This window comes from Dreissena polymorpha, chromosome 4 (genome assembly GCF_020536995.1).
Source record: "Dreissena polymorpha isolate Duluth1 chromosome 4, UMN_Dpol_1.0, whole genome shotgun sequence".
NCBI lineage: Eukaryota > Metazoa > Mollusca > Bivalvia > Myida > Dreissenidae > Dreissena > Dreissena polymorpha.
The window spans coordinates 44323740-44342059 of NC_068358.1; the positions used below are offsets into that span (position 1 = coordinate 44323740).

The 18320-nt window shown below is 33.6% G+C and overlaps 1 protein-coding gene across 1 annotated transcript; it reads left to right on the forward strand.

Moving 5' to 3' along the window:
- The first annotated feature begins 10006 nt into the window (after positions 1-10006).
- LOC127879256 (forkhead box protein B1-like) lies at positions 10007-17510 on the forward strand. Its single transcript, XM_052426017.1, has 3 exons — positions 10007-10480; positions 15436-15627; positions 16281-17510. The coding sequence occupies exons 1-3, from the start codon at positions 10329-10331 to the stop codon at positions 16993-16995; spliced, it is 1059 nt and encodes a 352-aa protein (XP_052281977.1). The 5' UTR covers positions 10007-10328; the 3' UTR covers positions 16996-17510.
- Positions 17511-18320: the final 810 nt, after the last annotated feature.

Below are 18320 nucleotides of genomic sequence, written 5' to 3' on the forward strand. Positions count from 1 at the left end.
TCCTGGTATTAGTCATGAAGTAAAAACGCATAAGCCCTCTCGGCTATTCCGCCGAGTTTACACAGATTAAGTATTTTATACCTTATATAAGAAATCTTCGTAGTTTCGTAAATTTAAACGACAACTACAGAACTCTCCAAATTATTCAATCGTTTCGCGTTGCAACGCTTTATAGTTTTTAGGTTTTCAAATCGTCAAAAGATACATATAATGGCTATATTGGACTATGGTAAATGTTCAGTAATAGTGTTTCCTCACAAATATCATAACTAAAACGAAAATTTGCGAATCTGAAACAACTTTTTTCAAGTTTGTCAATTTACCAAACCGTGAAAAGATCCCTTTAAGCGTTGGACACCTTCTCATGATCTGCGGTCGTTAAGCTCCCTTGGACAAACCAGAAATGTATTGTTGGTCTGTTTTCTGGTAGAAAAATTCTGGTGTCGCAAAATCATTCTCCTCGTGATAGTACTTAACATATCTGCGAGTTAGTAAAATATGCATGGTAATAACAGTAGGTCGTAAAACATAGATGAACATCATTACATTGCTTCTGATGAGTTTTGTGTTTGAACTGTTGTTTTGTCCCATGGTTGTAGAATACATTATATAATATATTATGTTTAAGGTACCTATTTTGCATAACATTTTCGTCATGCACTCGCATGGTGGTTACTTTTTTTAAATTTATTAATTTACCAAGCTGTACATAATTGTAACGAATGGTTGGTCAAACCTAGATTTAGAAAACGTATATGTTTAATTTAAATAATATTAAGGATTCATTGATATATTTTGTTTGGGTAAAATAATTGTTACAATAATTATTATTATAGTATTGCACGTAAACAAGACCTATCCAATATTGCTTTGTGTGATAAACACATGACGGCATAACCGTATGTGTTATTTGTAAGATAACATCCGTACGATTTAGCTTAAGATTCATGCGGGACTCTAATGCTGTCTGCAAATTCCCGTTAAACCTTCGACCACATAAGCGGCTAGTACAAAGCCTCGTGATGAATTCCCTCTCCGAGGATGGATGACTATCATTATTCACGTTGGAAGTAGTCTCTATAGGTTCATGCTTGATTGAAAATCAAGGCACGATTCTTTTCGAGCATTAGAGACTTAGTAAAATAATTATTGTAAGGATTTGACAAATATTAGATCGGTGATAAACACGGCGCTCGTAATTAATATGGAGTGGAACAGAATGTCGACACGTGCTCAGCATGCACTCGCTATGATTATATGCCTTCCAGATATCCCCTCTTTTTGGGGACGTTTTGTTTATTTCAGCAACGAAAGATAAACATTTTTGGTGAATCCATATAACCACAACTAGAACCAAATAATGTATGACACAGCATTACCGCTTGTTCAGTTTGTTAAATGCATTCAGGTGTATAACATGTCAACATGCAATCTTTATCGAGCGTAAAACAACGCACGTATATGCAAGAGCAAAGTTATGCTAAATATATAACTAATGATGCATGTGAACTTTTTGTTGAAGAAATTTCATAACGATAAAATGCGTTCTCTGCTTTAAGTTGAAACCGACTCTTTTACTCGATTTAAAGGCCTCTGCATAGAATGTTACAGATATCCTAGCAATGATAAGTATTTTGTAAATAAAATTGGTTTTCGACTCGAGTAGGAAAAGAAGTATACATTTTCATAAACTGTCGTTTCGCTGATTTTTGTATCAGATCTTCTGAATGATATTTTTCATCATCATCGATTTATATGTTGCCGTTTGTTGCTGTTTAAGGTGGTGGGCTGGGTTGGGGGAGTCATGCATGGAAATGTTACAATAGAATGTGTACTTTGCAATCGTTGATCTCAACAAAGATTTTGCCTAGGATCTTGAAAAATTACTGCGTGATGAAAAAGCAATCGCATTACTTTTTCAGTTCTATGATGGAACAACCAATCATGTTAACGATACTACGTGCGTGTCCATGACAAGGAAACTATCCGTCGACTTAAAGAAAGTCACGCATGTGCGACGAACTTGCAGACGCATCTGCTCAGTAACGTCCACATTGGACACCTTTGTTAGGAGCCGACCCAATGAAACGTCATGGCTCTTTCTAGGGGTTCCTTGACCCGTAATGACCAGACACATTGTCGGCGGACGGGCGGCCAGGTTGAAGGTTTAATGTCCAAAATGCTAACCATCTCCCTGTCAGCAAGTCAATTAATTCAAGAATGATTGCTGTACACAAATAGTTTTCAATTGATTGAATTTGTTCACCCACTTGAGCGCTAAGTAATTGAAAAATTGAAAATCCTAAGGTTTTGTACCAATTTCAGATTTGATTACAACCCACTAATCGAACGCTGCAATCCGGGAGTGGTTTGAGGTGACACTATTTGTTGATAGAATTTGTTTCCTGATTTCAGCTTTTGGAGCAATCCACTTCATCGAAATGCGAGACAAGATGTTCAAAATAAGCCTCAATCAAAAGGTGATGTTGCCATAACACAATTCGTTTTTTTTTAATTTAGAAAATAAAAATAAAACAAAATATGTTGGAACCGATAATTCGTTTCTCTTTCAAACATACGAACATACGAAATGTCACGTCTACCATAAGTGGACATTTATACCCCATGTCACTACATCCATTTAAGATAGAAACAGATCGTTTATGAAGAATCATCTTTCAAATGGCTTGTCAGACACCTGGTGACAGAAAAGAAACATACCTCAGCCGATCTTCAGAGATACAATAGTGGTTGATAAATCTGTTTACAATACGATCAACAAACCGACTGCTTTGATACAATGTTGAAGTATATCACGCCTGCGTTCGCTTAAGAATTCATTGTGGGATATTTGTTGAAAATGATGGTCATTTGCTATGTTTGCTCTTAGAAGACGACGCTTGGCTGCTGGGAGTGCGCCTTTCTCAAAACACATGAAGGGACTAAATAATTCACATCTCCGTTTATCAAAACGTCGATTCCTTAACAAGCAGATGTCAGACGACAAAAAGGCAAATAAGGGAAAGATAGGGAACGATCAAATTACTAAAGGTCTAGTATCGTCCAGTAACCCGGACCACGAACAACATGCCAGTTACAATGTTGAGGTCCAACAACAAGGGCGATCCGAACTGCACGTGCCATAACTGTGCAAGCTTAACAATTATTTATACGATTCAATGTTGTAAAGTAAAAACACAAGGCATCGCTGTCGTAATAAACCGTTCAATTCTTTAAAAACAAATCAGCACAAGTTTTCCGTTCAAATGGAATCGGTGATCCTTTTTTAAATTACGACAGTGAAACTATACTTCTGAAAATACTCGTATGAAATTGCGAACATTTGTGCCATACAATGGAAACATAAAACCATTTGAAAAGGTTTGTTAACACTATTTACATAGATTGTTATCAAACATTATGTGGCCGTTAGAAATATAAAAGACCACTTGGAATTCTGTTTAAGTTTCCTTTTTTCGGGGGATAATAGAGTCTCGTCTTTGTTCATCCGTCCATTCATCGGTCGACCGTTCTTTACACTCTCTTGGCTGGAGAGTTCCTAAATACTACTGGCTGGAATTGAACGAAACTTTGCATACTGGCAGGATTTTGTAAGAGTTATTGAAAGCCGTTCATTCGAAAATGGTTCTCAGTTAATAGATTTTGAAGATTTTTAAAAAATCATTTCATATAAAATACAAATATACACTAAACAATTCACGACACCTTGCTCGTAATCTTTTGAGTATTGAATAGCAAATACTTGGTTTATATAAAATATATAATATTAATAATAATAATAATAATAATAATAATAAATACAAATATAAATACAATACAATAAATAATAATAATGACACTACTACTACTACTACTACTACTACTACTACTACTACTACTACTACTACTACTACTACTACTACTACTACTACTACTACTACTACTACTACTATTACTACTACTACTACTACTACTACTACTACTGCTACTTCTATGTTCAAAATATTGTATAAAATTAATTAACTAGAAAAACAGGATAAACACTACATCCCAATGCATTATCTGTTATCTGTATGTTACAGTAAAACTGCTTACCATTTACATGATATAACATTACACAGTGATAACAAGATACTCAAATTCTTGATCCAAATAGGTATCAAGAACATCACAAATTTTATGATCTTATTAATGTTAATAAGTGTAATTATTATTTCATGACAGGGTGCATTGAGTATCCATCAGTTTTAATGATACCTTTGCTTAAAACTGAGGCTGACTCGCACGTTTAAAACGAATACGTGTTTTTGAATCAAACATGAGTTCGTAGAAAACCGATATTGTTTTTTAAAAAACATCTGAAATTGACTAGAATATTTTCATATCTACAACTATTTGAGAGTGTTTCATTATGGTAAATTCCCAATGACGTCTTAATAGTTATGTCCACCGTGAAATATTATCCAACAATTTCGCGCGGTTCCGATTTCTGGCGCGTTAGAAATTAATGGAGCGCGTGCAGACTACAACAAATCCGGGGCTTGGTTTATGTCAAGAAGACAGTAATAAAATTACAAGATATCATTGCTTTAAGTTATTGTTGGGAAAGAACATAAATCCTGTCCTGTAATAATAGTGTACGGCAATGAAAATTGAGTTAGTACTAGATTGTGTTCTATGGCTAACGATTGCAAATATTTTTACAGTAAATTAGATAGCGCATAACCAAATTAACTCACTTTTCCCGTCTTTAACAGATTCGATGCCAAATAAAACAGAGGGTTGGTGGACGAATGTTATGGTTGTTGTCTGTACATAGACCCGTAATTAAATGGATGTTTATTCCTGTCAGACGCACATAAAATGACGACATCTGGAATGGCGGTGTTCTCTGTTTAGAAGGGTTTACTTTCAAAGAGAATCTATACGTTGCTGTAATCACAGGTACATGGAAGATGATTGAATTGCTTTAATCGGTAGGTAAAATAGGTAAACTTCTATGCAAGTTAAAACAGCATCACGAATTAAAGCCATTTGATTGAGAATATGAAAATTTCAAATTGCCATTAATGTAAAAATAGGCTTGTAGTTGCAGTATAATACAGTATCACTGTATACAATTAACAACTGCTTAAAACCAGTGACCCATTTTAGTCCCCTTAAACGCGATGGGGTCTGTCCCGCAAACTATTCAACTGTTCCATTTGGAAATGAGCTGTAACATACACACGGTAATAATGGTACAATTTAAAACACGATAATTGATGATTTTATGTAATACATCAATTTTTAAATTAAAAAAATTAGATGTTTCCCCTGAATTTGTATCCGATACACTATTTAAAAGATCCCGACTTCTAAACTGGACATTCATCGAATGTAACAGCCACGTTTAAATCAAATTTGAGGATTTAAAAAAACCTCATTTACTTTATGGTCGACATCATGGTAAAACACTCTACATGAGGTTTGGGAATTAATGTCAATCAATGTAGAATGTTGATTTGTTCATCAAGAGGCCCGGTCTGAACGTTAAAAATATTATTTTTTTAGTGATATTATGGGCATTTTTCACTGTTGAATTGAGCTGAAAAGAATTAACAGGTCAAAAGAGTTAGTTAAAATGTGGTTACTGACCAATTATCTGCAACTCATCTTGCTACCAGTTGTTTATAAAAATATATTTTATATTCGATATTCTTACGTGACTCACCCAGTCCTCTAAGCCGAAATGATCCGTAAAACAAAATTGTGTCTTTGTGTCGTATGAACGAATCTGCACTAAAACTAAATTTAGGTTCACATTGTACATGCATGATCAGTTGTCAAACGAAAGTACGGTTGATATTCAACTGCATTATTTTTCTCTTTCCGGGATATTGTTTTAGTATGTTGATGCTGCATTAACAAATATAAGTGTATATGAAGTGGAAACACCAAAAATAAACAACGGTTGCGAAAGACACCTATAAACTGTTAGATGCCCATAATATCACTTTAAGTTAATTGAGCATCTTACAAATGCATCAATTCCTGAGACATCGCTGTGTATTAAAAGTATTGTTCGTGACACATGCTTAAATTTGCTTAATATGGGTTTAGTTTTCACAATTAATAATTATGATAACTTCACTATGTACCATAATACTTACTTTATACTGTATGTATACTTATGTTTAAGTCTAAATAAAATTTCTGTTCTGTTCTGTTCATAATAAAAAAAAAATGAATGAGACAATTCTCATATGCTTCACTTTTTGGTATACTGCTTTAATCTAACATATACTCAGTTGTATATAATGAAAGAAAAACCATGTTCTTGTTGTCGTTGTGACATGGCCGGAGTATTTCTACTGGCTTGGAAGATAAAACATACATTTTCATGTGCACATACGTTTGTGAACATAATAATTCTCTTAATTTCAAAAGATGATTCAACTCATTATAACACCTAAAAACATACATTTCTTCGACAATAACGTACATGCGAGCTTTTAAATTTTAAATCGTTTTAAATTTGGGTTTGATAAATGAGGTAAAATATACAAACACAAGATTATTGCGTTCCACTGTGAAAGGTGTTTTTTTTAACATTAGCGTTTTCGTCACACATCTGTCAATAGAAATTGTTTGAACCTTTCCACACGTATTTGTTTAAGTAATACCTAAACTACGACGTTGTTCTATATGAGTTCGTTATTTCCGTAATGATCAATACAAGTCTCTGTTCGTACCGGATATTGACCATCCGCCACGCGGGCCGTCGATCTGGTCGGTCTATTTTTCCACCCAGTGGTCAGTATCCATGTCCGGCGTTAACAAGATAATTAAGGTGATTGCACTCGAATAAACGGACCATAAATAACTCTGCACCCGCGCGCTGCATATGCGCATTTGCATATCTGAATCGTCAAATGAAATTGACCTCTCTGACGAATTCAATAAACACGCTTTTCTATTTAAAATTATTTTATTTAACACGGAGTGCCAATTAACCGGCATAAACCGGGATTCAAGTACTAAAAACTTTACTTGTAATTTGGACAATTGGGACATTGGACTGCTATAATTTTATGACGTAATAACAGTTGAAGCATACCTTTATCGTGGGGTTATTAATGTTCCGGTGTTGTTTGCTTACCTGTGTGTCTTTTTAAATTAAACATATATACATGCAAACAGATTTGAATGCACACATTTGAACGAGGAATTGCTACATTGTTGTTATGTGTTTTACAAAATCAGCCGACAATTAATACTTATATATGCGTTGTAGGAAAAAAATATGCTGTTGAAAATGCAACAAAACAATAATATCTAATTATTGCAACAAACTAATGGTAAAACTATAGTGTTACGTGGTACGTGGTATTAAAAAGGATTATAAAACTGTTAATAAAAATAAAATATCAACGCTTTCGAAACATGTAGGGTTGCAACAGCGCCCGCGTTGTTTCATCACTTTACTCATGTTAAAACATAATCTGGTTACAATTTGATTACATATTTTAATCATTTATGTCCGATAAAACCCACAAGAACTATTGAATATTTGCACCGCGGGAAATATGTAGTTTCAACAGCAACAATTTAAATAACTTTCACCTGAATACACAAATAATCAATATTAGATGAGCGCCGGATCAATTCTACTGGATTAACAGGGAGTCAGTCTTTTTATTGTATTTACAACATCGCTAAATGCTTTTAAAGCACATCAAAGAGGGCATTTTCTAACCGTCGAGGTAGGATGTGCTAATACCAAATTACTTTATGGCGGTTTACAACCGCCACCGGGCGCAAGCCAATATTTGATTTTTGATTAAAGTGTCTCAGCTTGTCTATTTATTTACTTGAAAGAAAATGTTGTTTATTGATTCAATCACACTGAATACAGGCAGACACGGCGTTAAAGGCCACAACTCTGGTGTAAAATGGTAGCTTTGAAGCTTGCATAAGATTTTATCGTCGAGAAAAGCCAGTTGGTAAGAAGGTCTGAAAACTAACGGGCGTCTGTCTCCATCTTAGTATATTGCTTTTTCCCCTTTGATTTCTCTCCATAAATAACTGCCATGACTTTTTCATGTAAATCCACATTAATGTTGTCATTAATGTTCAGAAATTTAATTTTTACATATTATTTATTGTATATAAATATATTTTTGTACCGTTTGAGTTTAACATTATTTTCCCAAAATGCAATTTAATGAACGCTTGGACACACTAAACGTGTGCACGAGGAAATCGAGTGTGTTTGGCGGTTTTCCGTCATTCAGCTTTGGACAGTCGAACTGTAAAAGACGTGGTTTAAAGTGATATTATGGGCATTTTTCACTGTTGAATAGAGCTGAAAAGAATTAACAGGTCAAAAGAGTTAGTTAACATGTGGTTACTGACCAATAATCTGCAACTCATCTTGCTACCAGTTGTTTAAAAAAATATATTTTATATTCGATATTCTTACGTGACTTACCCAGTCCTCTAAGCCGAAATGATCCGTAAAACAAAATTGTGTCTTTGTGTCGTATGAACGAAACTGCACTAAAACTAAATTTAGGTTCACATTGTACATGCTTGATCAGTTGTCAAACGAAAGTACGGTTGATATTCAACTGCATTATTTTTCTCTTTCCGGGATATTGTTTTAGTATGTTGATGCTGCATTAACAAATATAAGTGTATATGAAGTGGAAACACCAAAATAAACAACGGTTGCGATAGACACCTATAAACTGTTAGATGCCCATAATATCACTTTAATTTTGAGTGTGTTCTCTCTTATGTACTAAATTTATAATTCAGGCATTGGTTAACTTAAAGATGAAAAACTAAATAGGTGGATAATGTATTTGTGTATGAATAAAATGGTTTTTATGTAGATAACATTAATTGTGTTTATATTTAATTGTTGAATTATTATATGATTTTGATGCTTTTGATGTTTGATGCAGATAGTAGTTCGTCCAAATGCCTTACCAAATACAGAAAATGTATTGAAAACTACTTATGCCCTGTTTTTTTTTACTTGCGTTAAGTAAGAAAATACATTGTATTTTATTTGAGATTCGTAAATATCAGGAGTTAATGAAATGGTATTTGAGGAACCGTATATTCACGTCATGTATGCTATTAATTGACTTTGCGTGGATATTATATTTAATAAAATGTAAATCAATTATGTTTATTCTTTTATTGAAATATTCTTCAAGTGTAAAGGAATGAAGTCCAAAAACATGCGCTTATTTATATCATTTATATTCCTTTCTACGCGGAATAACGTAATTCTGAACACTTGTGTATTACTGCTTTAATATATAAATGAATTTATTATTTTATAATTGAGGTTTCGCCGCTTACATAAAGTATAAAACAAACACACATAAAAACATGGTATGCTTCAAGGCTTTGTTACCTTGAACATTAAACAAGTAACATAATTAAAATTGCAACAATAAATTCAAATCGGTATTCAGCGTAATGTTTTTTGAGCATTAAATTATATAAAGCGTGTGCAATTAAATAAGATCGTGGACATAATAGCGACATCGCAAGAGCGTAAACAAAACCTGTGTATGTCATTCTATTTGCGATCACAATTTATGTTTGGTCAACAGTGGATGTCGCATTCCGAAGCATGCAAAGGATCAAATTTGTCAAGAACTCTAATCCATTAGAACACTCGTACTGTGTAATTATCCTATTTCTTAAAGCGTCTCATTTGTACCTTTACGACAGTCTCTTCTCAAATATTTATTGACAAATTCCTTTCCCATTCAACCGGCAGCCATTTTTATTGGTTGTCGTTCTGCCTTTATGCAAATATTTGCTATCATGCTCCACCCATGCGGATATGATTGACAACTTAACGAAGCCGCGTTTACTATAACCAAATAGAACCTAAGGGGAGGTGTCAAGCAGGCATGTTTATTCACAAAATGAAATTTTATGTCATTACAAAACCCAATAACACCGCCTTTCAGAAACCAAAAATGAGCAGCTGTCCCTATCAAATTCACTTGAAACAGACATATTTAGGTGTAAAATCGCGATTATGATCCGGATTTGAAATGTGATACGGAGCGACTTAAGGTGTTAAGGGTATATTAAAGTATAACAATACATGTTATATATAGATTATACATAAATATATATGTTTATAGTGTTTTTTATTTATGTTAGTGAAAACATTATTACGTCAATTAATGAATATATAAAATAAATAACAAATCTCAATACAATCTTCATGGCTCTACGAATAGGCCATATTTTATAAAAATCAAACAAACTCAGACACATTTTGTCCCAACCGGTCCAGGATCTAATCGGAAATGCCGCGTCCGGGGCGGAACACGTACAACGACCAGAAGCCTCCGTACAGCTACATTGCCCTCACGGCTATGGCGATCAGCGCATCCAGGGAGAAGATGCTCCCACTCAGTGACATCTACAAGTTTATCATGGACAAGTTTCCATTCTACAGGTTAGTTTTTTCGTATTATTTCATACGTATATTTATATTAAAATAATTGCTAATTCATTATGGGCATTCTTGCATACTAAAGGTACCGTATTTTTCTTTATTTTTGAATTGTTGTTATTATACTATTTATTTGTTTCATTTATGGTTGTTTAAGCTGCCAACACTTTATAGATTTGGTTCTACGTTTTCCCGTATATGGTGTAATACATTTTGCAGATGGTTTGTATTTTGTGCGTAATTAGTTTATTTTTACCTCGCGTGTGAAAAAGTTTGCATGATTCTTACACATATTTTTTTGGTAACTTGAACAAACACGTCTAATAGTAAATGATTCGAGCTTAAATTCGAGAGGTCTTTTGTACATGATGTTGTATTCATATTAGCAGCTATTTTTATTAAACATTATATGTATTAACATAATTATCACGATCAAATGAATTACATTAATTCAATATCTTACTAGGTTTTTATGCTATATTATTAATGTTTTGTATACGGTTTATACATATAATAAATTATCATCTTATAAAAATACATAATATTATATTTTTCGAATATGTTGTGAAATTATAATCCATTGTGAAATTATAACAGAAACAAAGATAAATGAATATATGCAATCTAACGTTATGTTGTGTATTGTGGTGTGTGTATTTTAATAAGGAATACTATATTTACATACTCATTGTCAACGCTTGAGTTATTTATGGCATGGCAACATGACATATTTTCTGCAAATGTTAACAACCGGAATTTAATTAATTAAAAAGACTCATATTTTATGTTTAATACCACTATCATAAACATATGGAAGCATTGTTGTCGACATTATTCATTATCATTTATTCAATCATGCTTAATTCATATTTTTTTAATGACAATTCCCTTTAATGCGCATGTTTTAAAAACATAATCTGTTAATATAACGCTTTATTTGCATGTTATAACTATATATATAATATATATTTTTTTAAGCGCGTGTTTATATTTGATGTATGTGTATGGTTATAAGCTTATATAGTTATGCTGAAAACAATTCATTTTCTGTTCTGAATTTAACTGGCAATGATGTTTTTCTCGTTAGCTTTATTGAAATAAGTATAAAAAAAATCAGTTGATAAATGTAATGAAGTTTTAATGTGGAATAGGTTATACCTGCGTTATAATGCATTTATATTAAACTCAGCAATATATCAAACTTAGTCAATGCGAACGAGGCACGAACCATACATAGAAAGAAAATGTATGCGAAATACACACACGTGTACACAATCTTGGTCCGATAGACGACGTTAAAAAGAAAATCTTAGATGTAAACATAACATTTTAAAAGTGAACCAAACGCTCTGAGATTAAGTGTTGGTTTGTGTGGTTTTTTTTTCCATTTATTTTAGTGGTATATCAGTTTACTTATTAATGCAGTTAGAATTATAAAACATATCATTAACGGGGCCTTTCTTTAATCGTATGTAATTATTGTTTTTTAGTACGGTTTCTTCTCCGTGTACGAAACAATTCTAATACAATTGATCTATAGTCTTGGTAGATACAGTCATTAAGGAAATAACACACTATTTATTTGTTTTCTTCTTGTTCTTGTTCACGGTTATGTAAATCGTATGATTATTTGTTAGTTCACATGATTGTTTTGTTTGTTTGAATGATTGTATTGTCCACCAATCGTACGGTTTTATTTGAGCGTTTCGAACAGTTTGCTTAGCGCATGTTAATCAGTTTGATTTTAGCTATTTTTCTTATGCCAGTCTGGTTGTATCCACTTTATGTAAACATAAAATTTCGTGTAATTAAGTTCTGGAGAAAACTCAGCAAATCAAATAACGGGATCGTATCCAAAAGAAAAGTATGTAAAATTGTAAAAGTAAATGTGCTTTAAATGTGAATAAATTATTGGATGGATTTTTACACGTTTGATTCAATCCCTCTTCTGTCAATTTCGATACCTTCCATATTGTTTTCAAGTCTACTGTCTTAGATGTATTTAAACAAGCTTGGAACAATTCAATCAATAAAAGCAACTCATTTATGACCTACACATTATTTAACTGTTAGTTTGATTTCGAATCTTATTTGCCAAAGTAATTACGAATTTGTCTTTCCAAATGACGATTATCGTTTCTCCAACAAGCCATTGAACTATATAGCCATAACAAAATAGAAAGACCCCAGCGCTTTTGCACAGTGTGGTGTAAGAGCTACTGAGGACGAGCATCATTTTATTAGAAATATGCCCCGCTATTAATTCATGGCGAAAAAAATGTATGAACGCTTACAATTATTAAAGAAGTATGTTTAAATTTGTTGAATGGGTACTTCAAAAAACAAAAAACAAAAACAAGTGAAAAACCTGAGCAAGTTCATATTTAGAGCCTTTTCATTTATAATGTTGCTCAAATATTAACTGATTACTTCCTCTCCATATAATACTTATTTTCTTATCGACTCTTCTTGTTTTACGTTTTAATACACTGGTTTTCATCCTAAAACATTTCTGTACAATTTAATGATTAAATTTAGTATACCGGGTATTCATCATTTGCATATGTTAGTCGAGCATCATTATTATATTATAGATGCATAAAACAAAAGGGTCGCCGTGGCGTAGTGGATATGGCGACCGGTATATCTCAGGTTCGATCCCCACTGTGGGCGCGTTCTTAAGACCATAGGCACCAAGTACTGGACTAGTCCCAGAAACGGACTCAAGGGCATTTAAAATTTTCCTTATGCTTTCGATGCAATCGAGCTAAAATAGATAGGTTTAAACTAAACTTATAAAACAATCAAATTTGTGCACAGCTTAACATTTAAACTCATTCCATTAATCACCTGTATTTGTTAGTCAAACACTACTGTTATTACTCATGCTTTAATACCTATACTATTATAAATTTTGTGATTGCATATTTTGTAATTGGTATTTTTATATATTTTTTAAATATAATATAATATCTAAATTCGATGTATCAATCATCTGTTTATGTTAGTCGAACGAAACTCCTTATTATAGTTGCATATTATGTTTGTGAAAAATTACACTTAAAATATTATAGTAACTATTTGCGAATGACGAAGAAGTAATTCTGTCCGCATGCCTGTTATAGCACATTTTGTTGTATAAATGCAACACAAGTTATAGCTATATACTGAATGAAAACTTTGCAATTATGGATTTTACATAATATTTCATTGAAATTTCGCATTTTGATCGGACAATTCCTCATAATCACAACCATGTATTTTTCATGATATGTTATTGACAATAATAATGTTCAAGTGACTTATCTGCAAATCCAAAATGCGTAAAATTCGCTAGAAATTAGTTGTTTATTTCATTTATTTATTTACGAACGTTACACTTTCTTACATAATAACATGGATGCAATAATTAATGGAAAATTAAAATGTTATAATGTTTTCTTTAATCACTTCAATATTAGTTGATATATCTGCTCCTATCAAATGGCCTCTAGGTACAGGTCCCTTGCTAAATTGGCAAATTGATATTGGTGATAGATACAGCGATTGTTTTGGCCCAATTCAGTAAAGTACCGGTACCTGGACATTCGGAAAACATGCGCGAAAAAACCTGAAATTGGGAACATTCGCGCCGTGATGTCTTGACATTGGGAATTTGGCGTATTTGATTATTTGCTCCCAAACACTTTAAAATTGATAACAAAGTTGTCAATATTATATTATATGAACTAAGTTTCAAGCCATAGGGCCATGAAGTTCCCCGTGACGTAATGGATAAGGTCCCCGCCTAGCGATCGGGAGGTCACTAGTTTGATCCCACTCGGGGAGCTTTCTCTCGATCTTCCTCAAAGACACAAAGTAGTGGTTATAGACCCAGGAAATGGAATCGAGACCGTGTCTATAAGCCCGAGGCTTTCGATTCAATCGACCTAAAATACATCGGTTTTAACTAAGCCATAGAGCTTCATATGGAAACTAACAAAATGTTGAATATGCATATTTTATTCAAAATTTCTTTTGTTGTTGTTGTTGAAACCCTCATTTGGAATTTTTCGGACAGCAATTGGGAAATGTGTTTTTTTTCCCCAATTAGGAAAGTGCCGTTTTCCGGTACTTTATAAAGAAGGAAAAAATCGCTGCTATATACCACTAAAATAAAAAAAAATACGTCAGTCATATATATAATAAAGTAAATGTACCGGTAAATAGCTGTGAAAGTGAGAGATCCTTCTATCTTATTGCGACATTTATTTAACATATCGATTCATATTTAGAATAACCGGACGGTTAAGTCCGTGTTGCGTTGATACTTTTGTCCAGAGCAGATCTACGTTACTTCGGTATTCAACTCAATTTATATCACTTCGTTAAATTAACATAAATATTTCGGTAAACATAACTACTTAATATGATACGAGCACAACATATAACACATCGATAAAAGTATGAACAAAGAAACATTCAAACGTTGCGAAGCGAACCATCTGCTTTGCCACCTTCCAGCTGCGGGTAATACCTAAGACCCGAAAATAAATTGCTTAAAATTGATTTTAAGCTTGGAAGTTTTAAAAGTATACATTTCTTTTCGGTTTCATCTTACGAATTTTTATGTTTTTGAAAAGTTTTATAGAAAGATAAAAAAAGTATTGCACACAAGAAATTAATAAAAAAGGGACTATTGTATATTATATTATCTTAATGTTTACGTAAGCTACATCAGCTCAGCTTTGTCCATGTGCCTAATCAATATCCCGATGAGCCACATCGTGCGAGAATAGTTCTTAAGTCATAAGCGGCCAGGGAAGCTCCAGACCATTCGGCGCATCCGCAACGTATGATCAGGAGCTACCATGGGACCATGAAACATTGAGTGACTTTTCCTCGGACGGAGTAGCTCGCCGCATATGACATACGACCCATTTTTGCACCACGCGACTCATCTGTGGCTGCATTTTCAGACAAAACACGCAACGCTGGCAGAACTCCTTACGCCATAACCTCTCCTTCAACGACTGCTTCATCAAGATCCCCAGGCGTCCTGACCGGCCCGGAAAGGGAAGCTACTGGGCGCTGCATCCATTCGCTGGCGACATGTTTGAGAACGGCAGTTTTCTGCGGCGACGGAAGAGATTCAAACTGCACCAGCAGCGGTAAAGTATTTTTTTTTTATAAATTAATAATAATGATCAGTTTCTCTTTAACATTACATAATTATGTAGTTACATAAAATGTACAATACAAATGCAACACAATATATTATAAATACAATTATTGAAGTAAGATTTTAAATTTTAGCTGAAAATTTTAAAGTCAGTCTCTGTAATTTAATTTAAAATTGTAATAATTAAGCAGAATGCTAATCAAATTATTATTGAATATCGTTTGTGATCTGTTCCTTTTACAGGCCCAGATCACGAAAGATATTTTGACATGTATTGTCTCACTGTTTGTCATTATACAATTCATTGTTGGTTCAACTCTTTAAAAATTCAATAAATGATGAAGAAGCATTAAATAAAAATAAAATGTGTGGGTTTTTGGTTGATAATCAATATGTTTTTACTCGTGATCACAGTTAATGCAATTTGATTCGTGGCTGCGCAACTCGTGAAAACATCAAATTATTTGATCAAAATCGTCGATCAACCTCAACCGACACAAACAAATATTCTATATTTTATATCATCATTTCAGTGAAATGCTTTTTCATATAACATACATTTATAATGTTATTAAACTACTCCACAGTAAACGTTAATATGTATTCGTATATAAAATGAAAACATGTATTTGTCACTTTCAGACAACACGCTCTTGGTTTACTAGGAGAACAAGAAGCAAACAATATAAAAAATAATCTCGATCTAGCGCCATATCTTCAAGACGAGTCGCGTTTGAGATTACAACAGTTCGCGGCCAATGCCGTCACTTCCGGTTACTTGCCTTACCAGCGGGACTCAGGGCAACCCACGATACGCCACCAACATAAACATTCATTTAGCATTGACAACATCATCGGCACTCCGTCAAAACCTTCCGTTGATATCTTGCCATCTCCGTTTCAAATGACGTCTATCCCTAGATTCGTCAGTCAGTTCGCCCCAACCCACGGCTTGCCGCATAGGCTGATGATGTCGTACCACGCACTTCACCCGACAGACAATAACCTGATTTGTAGCCTGGCGTCTACTTTCGGAAGCCTGAACGGTCAGGTGTCTCCGCTAGATTACTACAGCTCGATAGCGTCTCTCCAGGAACCAGCACATCCTGTTTTGCTCGTTAAACCGACGGCGCTTTCAGCAATAAATTTATTTAGTAAGCACTTCGGCCTCGGAAAAGAATTCCACCACAGTCCACCAAGTGAAACTGCAACGGTCAACCCGAGACCTGCTCTTGTCCATGGCGTGGACTCTTTACTGAAACCTGCAAAAGAACTTGTTGTACCAAAACAATTTAATTATGACCATACTTCCGGTCGCACTGAGACAAAATTCGTTGAGGATGATGGGGGAACATAACATAATGTTTCCGAAGTCAACTCGGATTTCCACTTTTAAAATATTTACATATTTCGTGTACTACTTTGAGTAACTGTCAAATGCCATCAAATAAATTGTTAAGAGTGTTTGTTAACATTGAATGGTAGCAAATTGGGAAATACTGAAACGTGTTAACAAGCTTGCACTTTATTCAGCAGCACGTCTTTAACACAATCTGCATTAACAATAATAAGCATAGAAATTCGAAGTACCGGTAGATCTATAGTTATACAAACTCAAACGAGGTCTTTGTAACTTGTAATGGAATTTCGTATGTGACGTAACGAGAGAGTGTTATATTGTAGTGTATATGGTGAAATTGTTTTAATCAAAAACGCTATTACTAACTATTGAAGCTCAGAAAAACACATTACCTTCACCCCAAACCATTACTGCAATAGATGTGTCGTCCTGTATTTACCAAGATTTAATCTATCACTAAATAGATGTCACATATTTACCGTTGTACTGTTTTGATTATGAGATTCGTTAAAATTGTGCAATAAAATCTATATAAGTAACATCGGAGGTTTGTCTTTTAAGACACATATATAACAAATATTTACAATATTATAAAATATAAAAACCATACTTTTGAAACAGCAAAATCGTGTGAAAACATTTATATCAAGTAAAACTGGCTTCTATAAATTTATTCCTATGTAAAACGTCGTGTATCACAAATGACTGTAGCCTCACAAATATAAATTAAATTATTGCAAGAAATGAAGTAATATATTTTTACATATACATGTACATGTATTATGTGTGGAACTGTTTCAACGGAATGGCTTTCTGGCTAACATTTTACCAATATTTTCCGTATTTATTATTCTGAGCCACTGTGACTGTAAAATGTTTACTGAATTGCAACAACTTAAACACACAAGTTCATCAATCATCAACTATCCTGCTGTATTTGCTGATATAATTTGTCAAAATAGTTGTTTGTTACCACTTACACCACTTTAAATCACAACCTCTATGTAACATTATTAATACATATATGTGGGAATGACATATGCGGGATGCGGGATGATAATGTGCGGGAACAAAAGCAACTCAAAGTAACGAACTTTTCAAAACATTCTAAACCTCAGATATTCGTGTGGGTATATCATAATGCTAAACGGATATACTGAATGAAAAACGAGTTAACACATTATAAAATGAAAACTCAATTTACATTAATGGGATTAATGTTTTACCCTGATGTTGATGCCATTATTGTTGTCTCTGATTTCAGCTCACCTCCAAGAATGCAAATACAGTCGCGAGCAGTCATTTAATCCTATGACTCATTC